This window comes from Eublepharis macularius, chromosome 15 (assembly GCF_028583425.1).
Source record: "Eublepharis macularius isolate TG4126 chromosome 15, MPM_Emac_v1.0, whole genome shotgun sequence".
NCBI lineage: Eukaryota > Metazoa > Chordata > Lepidosauria > Squamata > Eublepharidae > Eublepharis > Eublepharis macularius.
In genome coordinates, this window is record NC_072804.1 from 37,358,312 (window position 1) to 37,377,223 (window position 18,912).

General features: G+C 43.4%; 2 protein-coding genes across 4 annotated transcripts; one reads left to right on the forward strand and one right to left on the reverse strand.

Annotated features, from left to right (window-relative positions):
• Positions 1 to 571: 571 nt before the first annotated feature.
• Positions 572 to 9,206, reverse strand: ZBTB8OS (zinc finger and BTB domain containing 8 opposite strand). 2 transcript variants are annotated; one of them, XM_054999722.1, is made up of 7 exons: positions 9,096 to 9,206; positions 8,567 to 8,591; positions 7,568 to 7,689; positions 5,672 to 5,754; positions 4,534 to 4,586; positions 3,477 to 3,513; positions 572 to 1,820 (listed from the first exon to the last, which is right to left on the reverse strand). In XM_054999722.1, exons 1-7 carry the CDS (start codon positions 9,181 to 9,183, stop codon positions 1,734 to 1,736), a joined length of 495 nt encoding a protein of 164 aa, XP_054855697.1. In that variant the 5' UTR covers positions 9,184 to 9,206; the 3' UTR covers positions 572 to 1,733. The 2 variants fall into 2 exon arrangements, with proteins under 2 accessions (XP_054855697.1, XP_054855698.1); XM_054999723.1 differs by lacking the exon at positions 3,477 to 3,513.
• A 1,368-nt stretch (positions 9,207 to 10,574) lies between these two features.
• On the forward strand, positions 10,575 to 18,443 carry RBBP4 (RB binding protein 4, chromatin remodeling factor). 2 transcript variants are annotated; one of them, XM_054999372.1, is made up of 12 exons: positions 10,575 to 10,805; positions 12,385 to 12,532; positions 13,122 to 13,267; positions 13,914 to 14,087; positions 14,537 to 14,652; positions 14,746 to 14,906; positions 15,068 to 15,194; positions 15,356 to 15,433; positions 16,013 to 16,089; positions 16,178 to 16,235; positions 17,045 to 17,155; positions 17,642 to 18,443. In XM_054999372.1, exons 1-12 carry the CDS (start codon positions 10,790 to 10,792, stop codon positions 17,705 to 17,707), a joined length of 1,278 nt encoding a protein of 425 aa, XP_054855347.1. In that variant the 5' UTR covers positions 10,575 to 10,789; the 3' UTR covers positions 17,708 to 18,443. The 2 variants fall into 2 exon arrangements, with proteins under 2 accessions (XP_054855347.1, XP_054855346.1); XM_054999371.1 differs by lacking the exon at positions 10,575 to 10,805 and adding an exon at positions 10,988 to 11,051.
• Positions 18,444 to 18,912: the final 469 nt, after the last annotated feature.

Below are 18,912 nucleotides of genomic sequence, written 5' to 3' on the forward strand. Positions count from 1 at the left end.
TGAATTTGGTGCCTTGCGTGAGAAAAGGCAGGTAAACAACCAAACAGGATTCTTCTTCTGCAGCACAACAGCATCAACATGCACTAGCCCCAATGTGAACATGCTACATTTTAAAATTCAGATTCTATTTAATGTTTTAAAAGTTATTTTAAATTATCTTCTTTCTGCCCGTCATTGAAACATTGCACATATATTCTGTATTTAATACACTGCAATGATGCACCTTGCCCCCAGTCACAGAACTGTGCAGCGCTTGAAAGTCAAAATCCAGTATGCAAGGACCAATGAGAATATTGCAGCGTGTAAGGTTCTTCTACCGTGACCTGGATAGCCCAGGTGAGCCTGATCCTGTCAGATCTCAGAAGCTAAGCAGGGCCAGCCTTGGTTAGTAATTGGATGGGAGACCTCCAATGAAGACTAGGGTTGCAGAGGCAGGCAACAGCAAACCACCTCTGTTAGTCTCTTGCCATGGAAACCTCAGCAGGGATCACCATAAGTCAGTTATGACTTGACGGCACTCTCCACAACCAGGGTTCTTGTATCCCCTCCTCAGAAATACTCTGCAGTACCATTTTGTCACAAAAATGTTGCATTTGCACAGCAAAACAAAGGGCACACAATGGTCCAGCCAACAGGCTACATTTCTGGGCAAACCTGCTGAAATCCACACTGCTACTGAGGAAATGGCACCTGAGAATCCAATCCGTACGCAAGTGAGTTAGACCTACAACCCAAATTAGTATACACATACACAGAGATGATCCATAAAACATTCTCTCCACTCCCAATCAAAAGGAGCACAAGTGAAAAAACAGACCCATCGAAAGAACTATCTGTCCCATCCTACAATTTTTTTTAAGGCTTGGTGCAAATATTAGGTGAACGGAACCTGCATCCTTTCCTCTTCTTCCCCATCATGCACCCCCCACCCACCCCAGTCCATTCCATGTTTTAACTGTGGTGCACTGTTATGTCTGTATCCATGCTGGTCATGCTAACTTCAAGCCCTGGGAACCATGGTTTGAAGTGGTTCAAGGAGAAAGGGGAGCAAGCTGTTCATGTTTCATCTTGGGTAGAGAAGGGAAAGCATGCTCTCAGTGTCTCCTAACCATGGTTCAGGAGACTGGGCATACTATATTTACATGGAGCACAGGGTTAACTGCTTCATATAGGCTGGGAAAGGAGATGGGGTGAGGAACAGAATCATTTGGTGGGAGAAATCTTTTTTCAGTTCCTCTCTGGCAAAGTGGATGATGCAAGAAATTCCACCTGATCTGAGAAGCGGGTTTAAAACGACAAAAGGAGGTTGAAGAAGAAAGGTTGGCATTATTCAAGACCGAATAGAATCAGTCCACTTTGACATTCTAACTCTTTCCACCACCTTTTCCTTCATCAAAAGAAATATTATTCTATCTTCCTAATTTATTCTAAGCAAGAAGCCAGCCTTGAAAAAAATTACAAATGGCACCAGCCAAGTTTGCTTATTCTCCAGTATTAATCTTTCTGCACACGTGCGCTCTTCAGAATATTCCTAGTGCAGTTCGTCTTCCACAAAGTCATCCCAGAAGGGGACGTTCCCTGAGATTCTCTCCCATTTGGCTGCTCCAGACACCTTCATCTCCCTTCAGGATGGCAAGTCAAGTGGCCCACCTTCTTCTCCAGAGGAACAGGTCCCCTGCTTGGGAGTGTCTCGTACTTCTGCCAAAGCATCAGGACGGGCCAGTTTTCTTCTTTTAGATGTCAATGATGACAAAGACCTCTGGTTTTTCATCTTCATGGATCTGCATTGCTGAATATGTTATTGCTTTGACCTCTGTGCCCTGAGAGGGAATAAGAAAAGAAAAAGGAGTGTCACATATGCCGGCCTGTATATCTGCCATGAATGTATTCTGTGTTCTGTACTGGTCCTTTGAGGGCATGAGAAGTTTCGTATTGATACTAAGGCAGTAAGTTCTCTCTCAAGTATTTACTTTCTCTTTCCTCACTGCTTCCAGAAGTATCCTTGAAGGCTGCTTGCGGCCAGCTCAAAACGTATCTTTCTTGGGAACTGAGATGATTTCATTCTTTGTTCTGTCAAGTCTAAACCTAGCTCTTCCCTGGCAAACCCCCTGGCTCTTTCGCACCCCAAAACTTTAACGGCCCTTATCCTGATGGTGGGAACGTTCCCTATAACTAACAGCACCAACCCCAGTTATGTCACTTCTGCCAATGCACTTGTCTGAGCACCTTGAACTTGCTTAATCTCTAATAAAGTTACTTCAACCAATGCACCTGTGTGTTTGCTGTGGAGAACTGGGGGATTCTACCTGCCAAGGACTGACAAGAAGATTAATCCTGGTGTGCAAAAACAGGGCAAATGGACCCCAGGGAATGTTCCTTTCAAGTCAAAGCATCCTCATTGCCCCTAGAATTTCTTTAGTTCTGTGTTCAGTTGCATTTGTTCATTTAGATACTGTCCCACTTTCCAAGGCCAAGTGCAAACAAGACATCGTCTAGTTTCCAAACTGCAAATGGGAACATTTTATAGACTTGAATGTTCCACTGGGCATGTCCCCAGCCTTTCTATTTTGCAGCCTTTGCAGGGTTAGCATAGTCTTTAACTTTTTACCAGATACAGTTACCAAGCCCATTTGCAACCAGGTTTGCTAGCCGTGGTTTCACAATGGTTAGTGAAAATGTGTTCACTTAAATCCTGTCTTTCTCCCCAATAGGGACTTAAAGTGGGTTACAACATTCTCCATTCCTCCGTTTTATTCTCACAACAACCCTGTAAGGTAGGTTAGGATGAGAGTGCATGGCTGGTCTAACGTCATCCAGCAAGCTTCCGTGGCAGAGCAGGGTTTTGAACCTGTGTTTACCAGATCCGAGACTAACACTCCACCATGCTGGCTCCTGTGTAGTCATATTATTTACGCATTGCTACTTCCAAAACTAAAAGAGAAAGAAGGAAAGAATACCCATGCAGAGGAAGAGGAATGCATGGGGCGCCCCCAAGCAACAAGCCATGTTTTGGTGATTGAGCTGCAAAACATCGACAGTTGGCCCAAGACTGAAAGCAAGGAACAACAGCAGCAGTATCTTTCAATAGAACCCTGGGAAGGAATGCTTCCCCACAACCAGTCCAAGGGCAACAGCTCTCACTATCACTCCCCCCTCCCAACCACATTCAAAGCACACTCGCCATGTCACTTATTGCCTTCCAAACACTATGGGGCAGATGCATGTCCTGGAGATTGCACCATTAGTTTCTTTGCAGTATTTCCCATTGGAGACCCCTGGAGATCAGCACACATTTTGGGTTGGGAAGCTTGGTGGCAACAGGAGGCTGAGATATACATGGACAAAAGAGTCTGGCTCTCAAAATGGCTAGTGCAGCTAGCCCTGCCTCTAATACGCAGAAGAACAAAGTAAGTTTTTTGCACTCTCTCTCTCTCTCTCACACACACACACACACACACACACAAGTTATAACATACCTGAGGATGTTTGGACAAAGAGAATTCTTCCCCCCATCTTAAAAAGTGAAAAAATGTATTAAGAAAGTACAGAGTGACATTATAGGGTTTTAACAAAGATCACCATTTATTTTAAGCCAGATATCTGGAACACCAGTTGTTCTGAGGATTTAAATGGCCTCAGGGCATGACCAATAGCCAGGGCGATTGCCTCAGATGAACCAGACCACGAGATGGGAGAGTTCTCACAGGCAAATAGCACTAACACAGTAAGTGGGCCCCACAATCAAGGATCCGCTGAACTCCAAGTCACAAAAGAACAGTTTAGAACCCAGAGCCAAAGTGGTCAATTTTTTGGACAGAATGGCCACAATTTCCAATTGTTTGGCACCCTCAAAAGCAGGAAGAGCCACAGATGTTGCCCTCTCTCTCTCTCTCTCACTTAACTGCTGTTATTTAATTTACACTCCACCTTTGTCCCCAATGGAAACTCAAAACAGCTTACATTGTTCTTCTCTCCTTCATTTTATCCTCACAACAGCCCTCTGAGGTAGGTAAAGTTAAGAGTATGTGAGTGGCCTAAGGGTGCCCAGCAAACTTCCATGGCAGAGCAGGGATCTGAACCTGCGGCTCCCAGATCCTGGTCCAACACTCTAATGACTATGCCACACAGGCTCTCACTCTCTTAATGACCCTTGAGCTGCTTAACAAATTTTCAGGGATGTCGGTCCACTAGCCAGTGCTATTATGGGCCAGGCACTCTCAGCCTAACCTCCCTCACAGGGCTGTTGAGTGGAGGAGAGGAGAAAAAAAGGAGAACACTTAAGGCCCCCACTGAGGAAAAAAGCAAGGTATAAAGGAAGCAAATAAATAGCTAAAATATTGTTTTGAGAAGTCTGGCATACATATTTAATAAACAAAACAAAGCAAAGTCTCTGAGGGAACGCTTCTACTACAAAATGCCCCTTCAAGACATCCTCCACACTGCGTGGACAGTCCTTTGGCACAGGAAAGCAGTGTCTTTATTCTCTGAAATGCCAATATATCACTGTTAGATTTAGTCCTTCTGCCTACTCACCCAATGGACCTTATTCTGAATCTTGTTCGGTCGATAGAAAGCACTTTCACTTCCTACAAAAAAAAAAAAGATTTTTTCCCGTCTCGTTTTCATTAAAAAAGGTTGAAAACCTAGTCCTTTCAAAGAGCTCTAACATCATCTGACAAACATCTCTGACATCTTAAAATCCACGCAGAAGAACTTCACCCGTTTCACACAGGAAACATCCAGTTGCAAACAATCACTAAAGCACATTGAAAGCACATTATCCTATGTAGGCGAAATCAGCCTAAGACTCCACAAAGAAAGCACAGTGGAATTGGTGGAGGGAAGGGGCTCTCGCTAGTCTTTATTGTCAGCCAGGGCTTTTTTTCAGCGAGAACGCGGCGGAACGGAGTTCCGGCACCTCTTGAAAATGGTCACATGGCCGGTGGCCCCGCCTCCTGAACTCCAGACAGAGGGGAGTTTAGATTGCCCTCCGCGTGCATGGAGGGCAATCTAAACTCCCTTCTGTCTGGAGATCAGGGGGCGGAACCACCGGCCATGTGACCATTTTCACCTAGGGCGATGTAAACTTTAAAAAACTCCCCCCTTGTTCCAGCTGACCCAAAGTGACATCATTGTGCAGTCCTGAGTTCCACCACTGAGTTCTACCACCTCTTTTCCCAGAAAAAAAGCCCTGTTGTCAGCTATCCCTTTCCCTAAGTTTAAGGGTCTTCTATGACTTTTCATAAAACTCTCTGCAAAAAGCTTCCTGAATCACCCTCTGAAAACTGCTAACATATTGCAGGCAGAGCCTTCACACCTCCAACAGACCCTGCCCCCACCTTTTCCTTTAACAATGAACTCAAAAAGCAGTACCACAACATTCGTAAGTTAGGTCACTGCTTTGTGATTCTCAGCTGAACCACTTCCCTATTTGTATTCTGTCATACCTCAGACTGGAACTGCCTGATGCTGGCTTTTACCCTTAACATGCAGTTTACTCAAGTTGGGAGTCTTCCTCCTGCTTGAGGAGTCTTGTCAAGGAAGAGGCAGATGGGGCCAACCCAACAATTCAGCAGTACAACAGCATGTAACATACAGCCACAGCACAGAGCACATTTTAAAAATGTTGAAGCAGCCCTCTTCCACGAGGGGACAAACAGCAGGTACTCACCCTGGGAATGAAAAACTCATTTGCACTGAATTTATACAGCCACTCGTCCAGAAAGTGAAAGAGAAGAGACAGCATGTCATGGCCTGTTGGAACAGAAGCGGGAAAAGCTCACACGCTCTGGCAAGCGCGTCCTCTCTCAGAAAGGCCTCCCAAACAAGGAGCAGGCCTCAGGGTGTGTGTGTGCCAGCTCTTGGATCCCATCCAAGAACTAGTCTTAGTTGGGCCAAGAACCGGATCACAGCCCTGGGATCTATAGAACCCGCCTTCCATTTGCTCTGCTGGTCCCAAATTGAGGGAGTATTTTAAACTCAATTTTCTGCTTGCTTGTCGCTAATTCATGGAGGTTTTGGCAAATATTCTTGTGCCAAGATCAGGGCTGTTAGGAGGAAGCTGGAGAAACCCGTTTAAAGGACCACTTATATGAAGACCTCTTTGTACTTGAAGGATTGTTGTCCTGTTTTCTTGGGACCTTTCTTGGGAGTTTGCCTCAGTGATTCTACCTGACACTTGTTATATTCTCTGCTGACATTCTCCCGTTCCTCTCCACACGAACACAGCAGTGCTTTATGGATGGGCAGTATCTGATGCCACATCTGGGTAGCACTTCTCCCTCCTCCTTTACATGCTCCTCCCACCCACAGTTAAAAGATGCACGCCTATGAACCCATGCACAGCTGTGTGCAATATGGCAAATATTAGAACGACAGATAACTCCAGCACTTTCAACCGTGTGTTCATTTGTTGCGCAACAAGTTAAAAAGAGGAAAGATGGAAACTGCCCATTTTGGAATGGTGAAAGCAGATCAAGGACAGGCAAGGGGAGAAAAGTCTTGCGGGAAGTTTGTGCAAAGAGAAACCAAGGCTGTGTGAAAGAGGTGGGCAGGTGACCCTGAGAGAGGAAACCCTTCCTCTTGGCTGTGGAAAAAGGTACCAGAACAGTTCATACCAGTTATGCAATTGTGAGCGATATTTAATAAAATGTTAAATATGGGGGTAGGGGGAAATCAAGTTGAGAAAAGCAAAGGGTTGGGATAGAGACTAGATTTGAAGCAATAACTGAGTGAGCCAAGCATTACAACTGCTGGGAAAAGCTCCCTTGCAGATTGTCCACTGGTAGTTCATCCCAAACAACAACATACTATTGCATTTGGACCCTTAAAACTCAGAGAGCTGTAATAAGCTGCCACGCCATATGAACAAGCCCTGTCTAAGCAGGTTGCTTCAAGCCCCGCACTTCCACCAAGCAGGAATGTGAATGTTTCCCTAACATTCATGCTACATCAGAAAGCCTAGGAAGCTAGTGGGAGTGGTAAAATCCGTTGCAGACAACCAACAATAGAGATACAGTCTTTGGTCTGGGCCTGCCAGTCCCATGTGCACTTGCAGTTGGGAAAATGGCACCTCTTCTCCTTGCATGCCACTGTCCTGGTCTAAATTGGGCCTTAAATGCCTGAGTTCCCAGCAAGGAATTCAAAAGCGCACATCTGATTACCTGGATCCGGGGAAACCCATAAAGTGCTTGCTTGTCTCTAATATCTAGGCTGCAAGTGCCTGTATGCACTCCATAGTCTATCAGCAGTACTCCCCCCAACTGTCTGTCATAAACATTTCCTGCCTGGTTGCCATGAATAAGGGGAGAGGGCAGAGCTCAATGGTGGGGCACAGCAGTGGCATGCAGAAGGTGCCTGGTTCGATCTCAGGTGGCAGGGCTGAAAAAGGCCTCTGCTCAGGGCCTTAGGGGAGCTGCTGTTGATTGAAGGAGTCACAACTGAGACAGGAAGACCAATGGTCTGAGCCAGTACCAGGCAGCTCCATGCCCTCGGCAAACCAACACCGGCAGGTTTTCCCCTCTTTGGTTTCCAGCAATCAGCTCTAGGTCCAAAAACACCTTCTTACCCTCTGCCTCCACCTCGACTGTGTCCAGGGGTTCAACCGTCTCAGTATCTGTCATGTATCCAAACATGGCCATAGCGCATTGCTCAAAGGCCTCTTCCAAAGTGTCTCCCCAGGCATGCAGCCTAAAGGAACAGCAGAATTCATTAACTCTCTACGGAATAGTGATGAGAAGCAGTCATTTATTATTATTACAGCAAAAGCCAGTAAAACAAAACAAGTCTGCGGTAAGTGATGAGAAGCAAAACCAGGAAGCCTGCAGGCAAGAAATGTAAGGGCATCAGATGATCAAGTGCAGCGGGTACCCCATCAAATAAGAATATTCACAATTTACATTCCAAGAAAGAAAGAAAAAAACCAAACTCCATTTCCATCGCCCTTAAAACTTTGCTCAGCAATGCTTGGCGGTTACAATTGGGACGTCAGATATGTGAACATACGGAACTCACTGCTACATGATGTAACAGCTTTAGAAGGCACCAGACACATTTATGGTGGATAAATCCATCAATGATTATTAGCTGAAATGTCTTAAGTGGAACCTCATGTTCTGAGGCAATGTACCTCTGAATACCAGCGACTGGGTGCAACAACAGTGCTTTAGCCTCCATGCTCTGCTTATAAGTCTTTTATGATCCAAGCAAAGAACTGGCAAAACATTAGGTCATGTTACATGTTGGCTGATCTCTCCAGTAAAAAAAAAAAGTGTAAGGCAGTTCACAATACTGAAACATCCATAAAATTGGTTAGTCTTAAAGGTGCTACTGGACTCTTTTTGATTTTGATCCCTCATCATAAGATTCCAATTAAAAAGCATACAAAAACATAAATCAAAATAAACAATATTAACAACTATGAATGCAATGGTTGAAAAGTGGCACATGGAAATGTCTTCCCAAGAGTGGAAAACTGGACTGTAGAAGTGAGAAAGAGGAATATTTAAAAATAGATAGATTCCTTCCCTCTCTCCCCTAGAAAGCTTTCCAGGAAATCCATACTTACTGCACATCAGCTGTATGATCCAAATCTAAACGGGGATTGAAACAAAGGGAGAATGAGATCATTTGGGCCTCTTCAAAAGCAGACTGGAGAACGGGGTAGCTAACGAGCGACCCGAACCAGAGCGCTTCTTTCCCAGCGACCCTCTCCCCCAATTGCTCGGCTCTTCCCGGGGAGTGCCAGCCAATACAGCCAAGGCCTCTGTCCCAAGGAGCCTACAGTGCATATCTATAAGCGGGGCGGGCTGGCGTCTTTGCAAGAGGGAACCAAGCCGAAAAGCAACCCTCCTCTCTAGCAATGACCCTCAGGGGGCTGGGCTCGCATCTGGGTTGAGTCTTAAAGCCTTCGCTCTCCTTCTGCGCCTTCGCAAGAAGCACGGGTTGCTCCGGCAATTCCTGCTGGCCACCTCCTCCCTAGCCCTCCTCCCTAGCCCACGCCCGTGTTTGGGAAAGCGGTCGGACTCCCACCAAAGGCGCCCGATCCCCCTCCGCCTCTGTAGCCTTCGTGTTCGAGCCACCGTGGAGACACTCACACTCGTATTTCATGTGGATAGGAGGGTACTTGGCTTTGATGCCTTCTTGCGCCTGGGTCAGGTTATAGTCACGCCGATCGTCTGCCATGGCTGGAGTCGCTTCCTCCTTTGCAAAAGGAGGTGGGGAAAAATGGCCTCGGCTTCAGGGAAGTTCGCAGCGGCAGATGCCCAGATTTAAAGGAACAGCCACCTTAAAAAATTTTTACGCCCCCCCCCCCCGTTCCCCTCGAGCACACACACCATGGACACCAGATTCTCGCCACGATCTGTTACCCGTAGACATATACAAAGCTCTCATTGACAGCCAGTGTACTGTAGTGGCTAGAATGACAGACTAGGAACTAGAGTGATCCTCTCTGCCATGGAACCTTGCTGAGTGATCGTGGGCCAGCCACATACTCTTAGCCTAACCTACCTCACAGGGTTGTTGTGAGGAGCGAAATAGAGAACAGGAGAATGATGTCAGCAGCTTCCACTGAGGAGAGATATAAATGAAGTAAAAATTAAAAAATTAAGTTATTGCTGTTTTCAACTTGTGCAATCCTCATTTACTCTCAAGGAGAAAGGTAGATTAAAGAGGAAGTGAATAAAATACAGATGTTGCCAGGCTTGAATGTTCCACCCGTCGGGTTCATCAGCTGTCCCCGAATACCAAATTCTCTCATCGTTTTGTCGACACTATGAATAATTGTATGTATAAATCTTTATGCCACCCTCCTTGTAGCCTTTGACATATGGAGGATAGGAACACACATAGTAAGCACTTATCAATTTTATTGTAGCATAAGCTTTCGAAAATCAAGTTCTCTTCGTCAGATGCATGATACAGAAACTGGTCAAAGTTTCTGTATCATGCATCTGACGAAGAGAACTTGATTCTCGAAAGCTTATGCTACAATAAAATTGGTTAGTCTTAAAGGTGCTACTGGACTCTTTTTGATTTTGCTACCACAGACTAACACGGCTAACTCCTCTGCAACTAAGCACTTAGGAAGTTTTATTTCGTCCTAGTGTAAAGCAGAGCTCTTTGTTCCCTTCATTTTACAGAGGAAGGACTGAACCAGCTAGGGTTGTGAACTTTGGGCTGGGAAATTCCTGGAGGTTTGGGTTGAAGCCAGCCTGGGGAGGGTTTGGGAAGGAACATCAGGGGGGTATAAGAGACCCAGCAAAGCAGCCATTTTCTTCAGGGAAGTTGGTCTCTGTGCTGTGGAAATAAATTATAATTTCAGGACTCCAGGCGCCACCTGGAGGTTGGCAACTGAAGCAAGCGACAACGTCTGGGCCCGAAAGGAGGAAAATGGCGGCACACAGGGAAGCTTCAGGCTAAGAGGTGCCCTCCTTCCTCCTCGCTGGGCGGGAAAGCGCATGGGCACCTCACTCTGGAGGTCGCCTATTCGACTCCACCCCTTTGCTCTCGTTGAGAGCTCGTGATTGGCGAAGGAGGCCCCAGCAGCGGCTCCGTGATTGGTTGGCGTTGGCGCGAACCCTCTCGCGCAGTTGCAGTGAGGTGAATTTCCAAGTGGTGAAAAAAGCGCTCGGTGAAACAATAGAGTGGCGGCGTCCGCTGAGGCGCGGGAGTTCGGGGAGGTAAAACGACGGTTGGCAGAACGACTCCTGAGGTAAAAATAAAATCGGCATTCAGTCGTAACGTCGGCAGCGTTATATTGCCTGCGCTGCGGAAGAGAGTCCCCATCATGGCGGATAAAGAAGGTAAGCGAAGTGGGCGCCACTGAGGCGAGGCTGTGCTAGGCCTCGTTCCTCCCCCTTCTCGTGCGCGGGCCCTGGTGGGTAACGTCTTATCCAATCACCACTGCCCAATTCTTAGCCCCGCCCCCTCGGGGAGCGGAGCCGCCCAATCAGGTGCGTCTCTGTAGCGGCATCGCTTTTGACTCCCTTCTTTCGGGCCTCCGGAGGCTGTGGCAGGCATGAGGTGGGGAGGGCTGCCCGGCAGCTCAGGTGGGCAACGGCCGGGCCATTCCTTTCTCCATAGCTTTGCTTTTTTTTTTTTATATAGCAACAGCTTGGTAGCTAATGCAACAGGTGAAGGGAGTTGCTTCACCGGGTGAATTACTCAGCGCGACGTGGTGCTTATGCTCTGTTTCAGCATTTCTGTATTGGACTTTTACTGGTCTTAAATCTTTGCAGATTTGCACGTATATACCCCATTACATTATTTATTGAAATGTCTCTGAAATTGACTGAACTGGCTTACACTGTGTAACCGGCCTTGAGTCTCAGTGAGAAAGGCGGGCTGCAAATAACGTAAATATAAATAAATAAAAACTTTAAAAAGCGAGCGCAAACAAGTGTGGGACTCCTCAAGAACAGGCCATTTCCGTGGCATATTTCTTGAGTATTTTATTCGTTATTTTATTTACAGCCTGTCTTTAGTCACTGAGACCCAAGGTGAAATTGCACGTTGTAAATCGATGCAATTGATAGAACTAGGCATCTCATAAGCAAGATGATAGGGCTAGGATTATAGAAGTCTGAAATAAAGCATTGAACACAGTACATATCTGTTGTCCTAATCAGTGTGCATTTAAATACTACGGTAGTGAACTCTTGGGTGAGGTACAACAGCCATGTAAGGTAGGCCAGTGATGTAGCCTGCTTCATAGGTAATTTTTATAATTATAAAATTATCATTCTTACAATCCTTTTCTGGCCAGTTTTACTCATCTCTGCACTGTAGCTGAGGCTGAGAGCCAGATTCTTTAAGCAGATCATGTAGTTCTTAGCTGAGGGTGATCAGTAGAATTCGAGACCTCCCAGCTGAAGATTTGTTGGTGTATGACACCATCAGTGTAGCTTCAACATAATTTATAAAAAATGCACAACTCAGATAACACTAATTGCTTGTGAGGGGGAAGGGCTGCTTTTCTGCATCCTGTCTGAAGAAAATGTGTATGGAATTCCATGTCCTCTTTTTTATAGGATATGATGCAGTTGTCAAACTGAGGTACTGTTAGCCTAGTACAAATAACTTCCTGCTGTTCTAAAGAAAAGTATGGTATTTTCTCTTATGTCCAACTACAGTTCTACAGTGCCAGATTGGTAGTCGTGCTGTGCTTTCTAGGTCGGGGCTCCATCGTTTTATGAGAAAGTTGATTGTTCTTAGCAGTACATTTTAAGGCATAGGAAAACTCTTGAAAATAACGGTCTGAATCCTCATGTACCCCCCAAATGGTAAATGTCTTCTGCTGAGCGACAGGTGACTTCTGTGCATAGGACTATCATCTTTCAAGCTTATTTGTGTTAAACCTACGCGTTCTTGTACAATTGCTAGCTGCCTTTGATGATGCTGTGGAAGAACGTGTTATCAATGAAGAATATAAAATATGGAAAAAAAACACTCCCTTCCTTTATGATCTTGTAATGACCCATGCTTTGGAGTGGCCCAGCTTGACTGCTCAGTGGCTTCCTGATGTAACCAGGTAATTCTCTCTCAGCTTTCCTCATTCAGAGGAGCAAAAGTATTGCCTGTCATAACTATCTGTTAGTATTTCCTATTTTTTTTTCAGCAGATGAACAACTCTTGTCAAATTAATAATGTTGTTACTATGAGCATCCTGGAAAGGCAGGATACAAAAATACCTTAAATAGATTAAATAATGACAGGGCATGTATTTTAAGGTGACATCTGTATTTAAGATTTTTTACTTGCCCTTCCACCCTGAGAGGAAAAATAGAGATTTGAAAGTTAATATTATCCCTTCCTCCTTTTTTGGTTGTGTTCTTGAGCTGATGGAGCTGTTCTGCAAAACTGAGAAAAATATAAATTGAAGAAATGGTGCAGTTTCATGGGGTGTCAATTTTTCTGCTTGCTTATAATATCCCTATTACTGTCATTGGGCAAGTAACTGAAATTGACTCCAGTCTAAAATGTTGAGGGTATAGGAATAGGGGTGTTCTTATTTGCATGAATGACAGGATCAGGGTCCATAATGAATCAGTCACAGCTTAAAAAAATTAAAAATCTTCTTATTTGACTTTATCATGTGATACTTTTTTATGGCATCACAGGCCTGAAGGAAAAGACTTCAGTATTCATCGGCTAGTTCTTGGGACTCATACCTCTGATGAACAAAACCACCTTGTGATAGCCAGTGTGCAACTCCCTAATGACGATGCACAGTTTGATGCCTCACACTATGATAGTGAGAAAGGAGGTAAGTGAATAAAATGGAAACAAATGTCCACTTCAGTTATTTTGGCAATATTTGCCCTTATTGTTGAATTAATGAGCCTTGGATTTCAGTGGAATCTGTTACTTTGAAGCTGGGGAAAATCTAAATGGAAAAATGGGCTGCTACATTTGTTGTTTTCAGTAAATGTGTTTTCTGGAACCTTAGACACACTTATGTTTTGTGGCTCAAAGACTATTCTGTATGTGATAAAAAGAACTTATGATGTGATTTAGTGCTTGTAATTGCATCTCCTGGTTCATTCGCAGTGTGTGCAATTACTTCTGTCGAATGATTTATCATTTTGTGTCTTTAAGGTTTTTTTTATGCACACAGCTTTATAAATTCTAAATCAAAAGAAATATAGAACTTTTGTAAATAATGCTGTTAGGTGGTGGTTCTGGGATGTTGATTAGGAAAATCTTCTAGTATCTCATTTCTAGAGATAATCTGGAAGAGTAATGTTTTGTTTTTCCATAGTTGGTTCTGCTTTTATCTTACTCCCGAAATTTAATTGTTTTTTCCCCTTCAGATTTAGAAGCATCTGCTGATATTCTTGATCCTAAAGTTCTGGCTTCTAGTTTGAATTATTTGAATAGTGTAGATGTGACGGCTGTCTTTTTATTTTCAGAGTTTGGAGGCTTTGGCTCTGTTAGCGGTAAAATTGAAATTGAAATAAAGATCAATCATGAAGGAGAAGTGAATAGAGCACGCTACATGCCCCAGAATCCATGCATTATTGCCACAAAGACTCCATCCAGTGATGTACTTGTGTTTGATTATACCAAGCATCCATCTAAGCCAGGTATTTGCCTTAGATGTAGGGCAGCTGCCACTGTCCAAATTTTTCCACAGTATCCAAGCTGGGTGGGAGTTCCTGGGATTCTCAGTAATTTGGAGTAAAATATAGCCTCATGCATGCAGTCCTTATTTACATTAAGTGGTATTCTAAACAGTCACAATTTCCCACTGTTACATAAAGAATAACATGTTTTCAAGTAATTAAAGTCTGTTATTAGCTTGGAGCATCTTTGGAGCAAAGCAATTGCTAAACAAAATGTAAGATTTATTAAGGAAAACAATATATAGTCAAACAAAAATAATGTAGGCTACTGAAATCAGTGTGTCTGCACAGGTCTGATTACTAGGGCCTGAAATGAGAACTCTTTTGTATGTTCACACTCAGTAATCACCTGCAGTTCTGTAATGCTGCATGGGTGAGTTTAAAAGACTGCTAATATGTCCTTTTTGCAGATCCTTCTGGTGAGTGTAATCCAGATCTTCGTCTTCGGGGGCATCAAAAAGAAGGCTATGGCCTGTCATGGAACCCAAACCTCAGTGGTCATTTGCTTAGCGCATCTGATGATCATGTAAGTGATATATGCATACGAGCTCTGGGTATCAAATACCAAATAAATTATATTTCTTATATGACTGTTTTTTCCCCCTTCACCCTTTCTAAGACTATCTGCTTGTGGGACATAAGTGCTGTTCCAAAGGAAGGGAAGGTGGTGGATGCCAAGACCATCTTTACAGGTCATACAGCTGTGGTGGAAGATGTTTCCTGGCATTTGCTCCATGAATCTCTGTTTGGATCTGTTGCTGATGATCAGAAACTCATGATGTAAGCAAAGCAATACTTTCATTAAACTGAATTATACTTATCTGTTAAAAAGGGGGTGGGTGGGTTAGGTGTTAATAGCTCTTATTGTGACTAGTATATCTGTCCATCCATCAGAAGGGTTCTTCTCATCCTGAATTCTTATCCTGAATTCTTATTTATAGCTGGGACACCCGGTCGAACAATACTTCCAAGCCAAGCCACTCTGTAGATGCTCACACTGCTGAAGTGAACTGCCTGTCTTTCAATCCTTATAGTGAATTCATCTTAGCCACAGGATCAGCTGATAAGGTATTAATCCAGAGCTCACAAAGCATTGCTAAATTCATGTATGTACAAGGGGGGATGAGCTTTTGGGGTATGGGAAACAGTTGCGATGGGTGCCCTTGGGCTCTTCTGTTGTATACTGAACCAGAAATTAATGTTCTGATTTTTCTGATTTTTTTGGTCAGACTGTTGCATTGTGGGATCTGAGAAATCTGAAACTGAAGCTGCACTCTTTTGAATCCCACAAAGATGAAATATTTCAGGTAATCTATAGCGTAATATCATGGGATGTCTTTTTCTGATAACATGTTTGACAAGACAGCAACTTTAAGAGGGTGTGGTACTGGTTGTACTATTTAAGGTAAAGGCTGAAAATCAGGCTTTTTTTTGCTTGTGTTTGTGTGATAACTTGGCTGCATTTTCATGGCCATGCCTTCTGTAAGGTGTACTGTGAAGAGGGGGTCTTTGGAGTTCACAATAGCTGTTTGATTTGAGGTCTTCTAAAACATTTAGAATAAACTTGCTTTCAGAGGAAGAAGGTAGACATATTTTAATGAAGATTTAGGTGACATAAGAGAACATGCTGGCTTTATGAAATGTGCATGGAAAAAATAAAGGTTAATCTTGTAACCAAAATAGGATGGGTATTTCTGTTCAGTAGTTACAACTGATGATGGTCAACCACTGTACTGTATTGAATAGAACAGTTTTCAAGAGGAGAAAGCCAGCATCAAAGAGAAAAGATAGGAGCAGCTGGTTAGTTTCTGTGTACAGTTTTGAATTGTGTAAAAGCAAGATAATGAGGTGGTTTAATGTTCTTTATATCACCCTGATGTATACAGGTCCAGTGGTCCCCACATAACGAAACTATTTTGGCCTCTAGTGGAACTGATCGCAGGCTAAACGTCTGGGACTTAAGGTGAGTCTCTGGGTGTGGTGCTTTGTATATGTAGAGTTTTGCTAGAAATACTTTCCTTGTGTCCCCAATTTATTGTCTTATGTTTCAGCAAAATTGGGGAAGAACAGTCTCCTGAAGATGCAGAAGATGGTCCACCCGAGCTTTTGGTGCGTTTATTTTTTATTTTGAAATGTTCATCCCTCCTTTTTGTGTCTGCTCAAGGCAGCTGGTAAACAAATGCTACCATTTTTATTGGGCATGGTGTCTAAATGAGAGACTGGCAGCTGGGACACCTGGACTGCTCAAACCTAAGCAGGAACGCAGCATGCCTTGCAAATAGCACGTGTGCTTTGCTTTGTTTCCCACAATTACTTTTCCTTGTTCCTTTCTGAGAACCACAAGTAAATGGTTCCCTTTCATTGCCAACTCTACCTGATCTCTATATATATCTGCCCCGAGCCTGTGAAAGTGGGGAGGGCAGAATATAAATATAATAAATTAAATTAATTAAATATGTCCAAGAAACTGGAAGGCTTTTTCTGAGTGCAGAGTACAAAGAAGCTTTCCTGGCCTCCTTTCAGTTTTGTTGGTATCTCTTGGTGCTGTGAATTAATCAAGGGTTGCAATTTGCAGGGCTGGGTATGAGAGAGAGATGGGGAGATAGTAAGGAGTTGTAATATTGACCAAATTTACTGATCTTGGACCCTGTATTTTAAAAACAATGTGATTAGCATCAAAGCAGAGCTGATTCTTTAATTTCAGAATCTACATTAGAATCTACAAAGAATTTTATTCTTTACAAAGCTGCTTGTTGATTTTTAGACATTATTTGGAGACTGGTGACTCTCATGTTAGCTAGTTATTTTGGTCATCCTGATACTGGCTGCTAAGGTTTTCAAAAAAGTTTTTGTGACCCAGCTGTTGATGGATTATTGGATCGTTCAGTGACAGTCCTCTCTCTCGTTTATAATGGCAGTTTATTCATGGTGGTCACACTGCAAAGATATCTGATTTCTCCTGGAATCCCAATGAACCATGGGTAATTTGTTCTGTATCAGAAGACAATATCATGCAAGTCTGGCAAATGGTAAGTATTTGATTGGTTGACTTCTTGGGTGGGCACTGGCTACAAAAAGTGTGACTGTCCACTGTTTTAAGCTGAACATCAGGCTTTCCCAGTTCTTCTCAGCTGTTTGTAGTCCCCCCCCACTTCCCCCCATTCATGCCCTATGATGCATGTTTATAGTTCTAAGATGTGAGAAGTTATACTATGTATGTGTGTTTTTAGAAATACGTTAAATCAAAATCATTCCATGCTGGTACTACTGTAGTTGGGATTACATGCAGTTTTCATTGCATCTTGCAAGAAGGCGGGCTCTTTGCAGTAACAGAAGTACTAGAGTAGAGGAATAGTTTAATCTTTATGTCTGACCGATGTGTAAAATTATCACTGTTTTGCGGTCATTCTGTATTCATTAGAATGCTATTTGAGACTGCATTTCTTAGAAATTTCCCTCAAAATGGGAAATTGCTTATTGACCAAGCAAACCTAACTTCCCCTCTCTCTTTGTAGGCAGAGAACATATATAACGATGAAGATCCTGAAGGAAGTGTGGATCCAGAAGGCCAAGGGTCCTAGATGTCTGGTCATTTTCTTGTTCTTTTTCCCCTTCCTGTTGTCCTCCCCGTTTTCCTGAATTGTCAGCACTGGTGCTTGAGAGAGACAGGCACTGCATTCAACAACCCATCTGTAGATACAGTCCATGAAGCTTATTTCTAATCCAGAAAGTGGACAGTTGCTGTTGAGGGGTTGGTGTGACACGAGGTAGTATCACACAGTGGCTTTGACCACTTTCCTCCCCAAATGTTGGTTGAGCCAGTACGTGCACTCTTTTGCCTCTTCTACAATATAGATTTTAGAGAGGTGAGCTACTATCAGTGACTGAGGTGCAGTTCTGTTGTTTTAATTACTCCCTGAGTTTCCCCTGTTCACACCTTGGTCTTTCAGTGCTTTTTTGGATGGGGCATCTCAGGATGTGGATATGAATATGGTAGATCATATCTGCACATCACTTTGTTAAACTGTGTTTTAATGTTACATCTTTCCTCTACTTTCTGTAAAATGTTTTGGTGTTTGTCTTGGGGGACCACCAAGTTGTTAAAAGAAATTTGTTTCTGTTGAGTGGTGTACCACAGATGGCACGTCCAGGTATCTGGAAATACGCAGTGGTAGGTGGTATCTGTATTAAAAAAACAGATTAACATATGAATGACTTGCTCTTCCCCTTGTGTCAACACTTCTCCTGTGAGGATAAACTGTTCCACCAGCAGCCCCTGCAACTGCTTCAAACAAAATAAATTTGGTTTTCTATGTAGATGTGATGTTTCTTTCTTTAATTTTAAATTATTCTAATGAATTATGGTTCTGCTGGTGAAAGGAATGTTCTGGATCATTTTGAAACAGGAGGTGGGATTAAAAATGGAGAAAGCTGAAGATTAAAAGCGTAATGTGAGATACCAGTGCTTCTGTTCCAGTGGGCATTTGAGGAACATAATGATGTTGACATGTTGAGGGATGTTAGCATTACCTATTGCAAGAATTTCATGTGCCATAAAAAAAACCTTAGGGACTCTGTTCATTGCAAGCAACTGGCAGCAGAAAGTGTCTTTGATAAATACTGTTCAGAAGTTTGCTTCTTGGGCAAATTTGGGGACCACTCTGCTTCTCTAGCTCAGGGATGATTCCTATAGGTCCTTGTTGAGACCTATTTTAAACTTGGATTGATTGTGTCTTTTGCTAAGGTAGTTTGAAACAGGTTCCCCAAAGAACTTTGTGAATGAGCC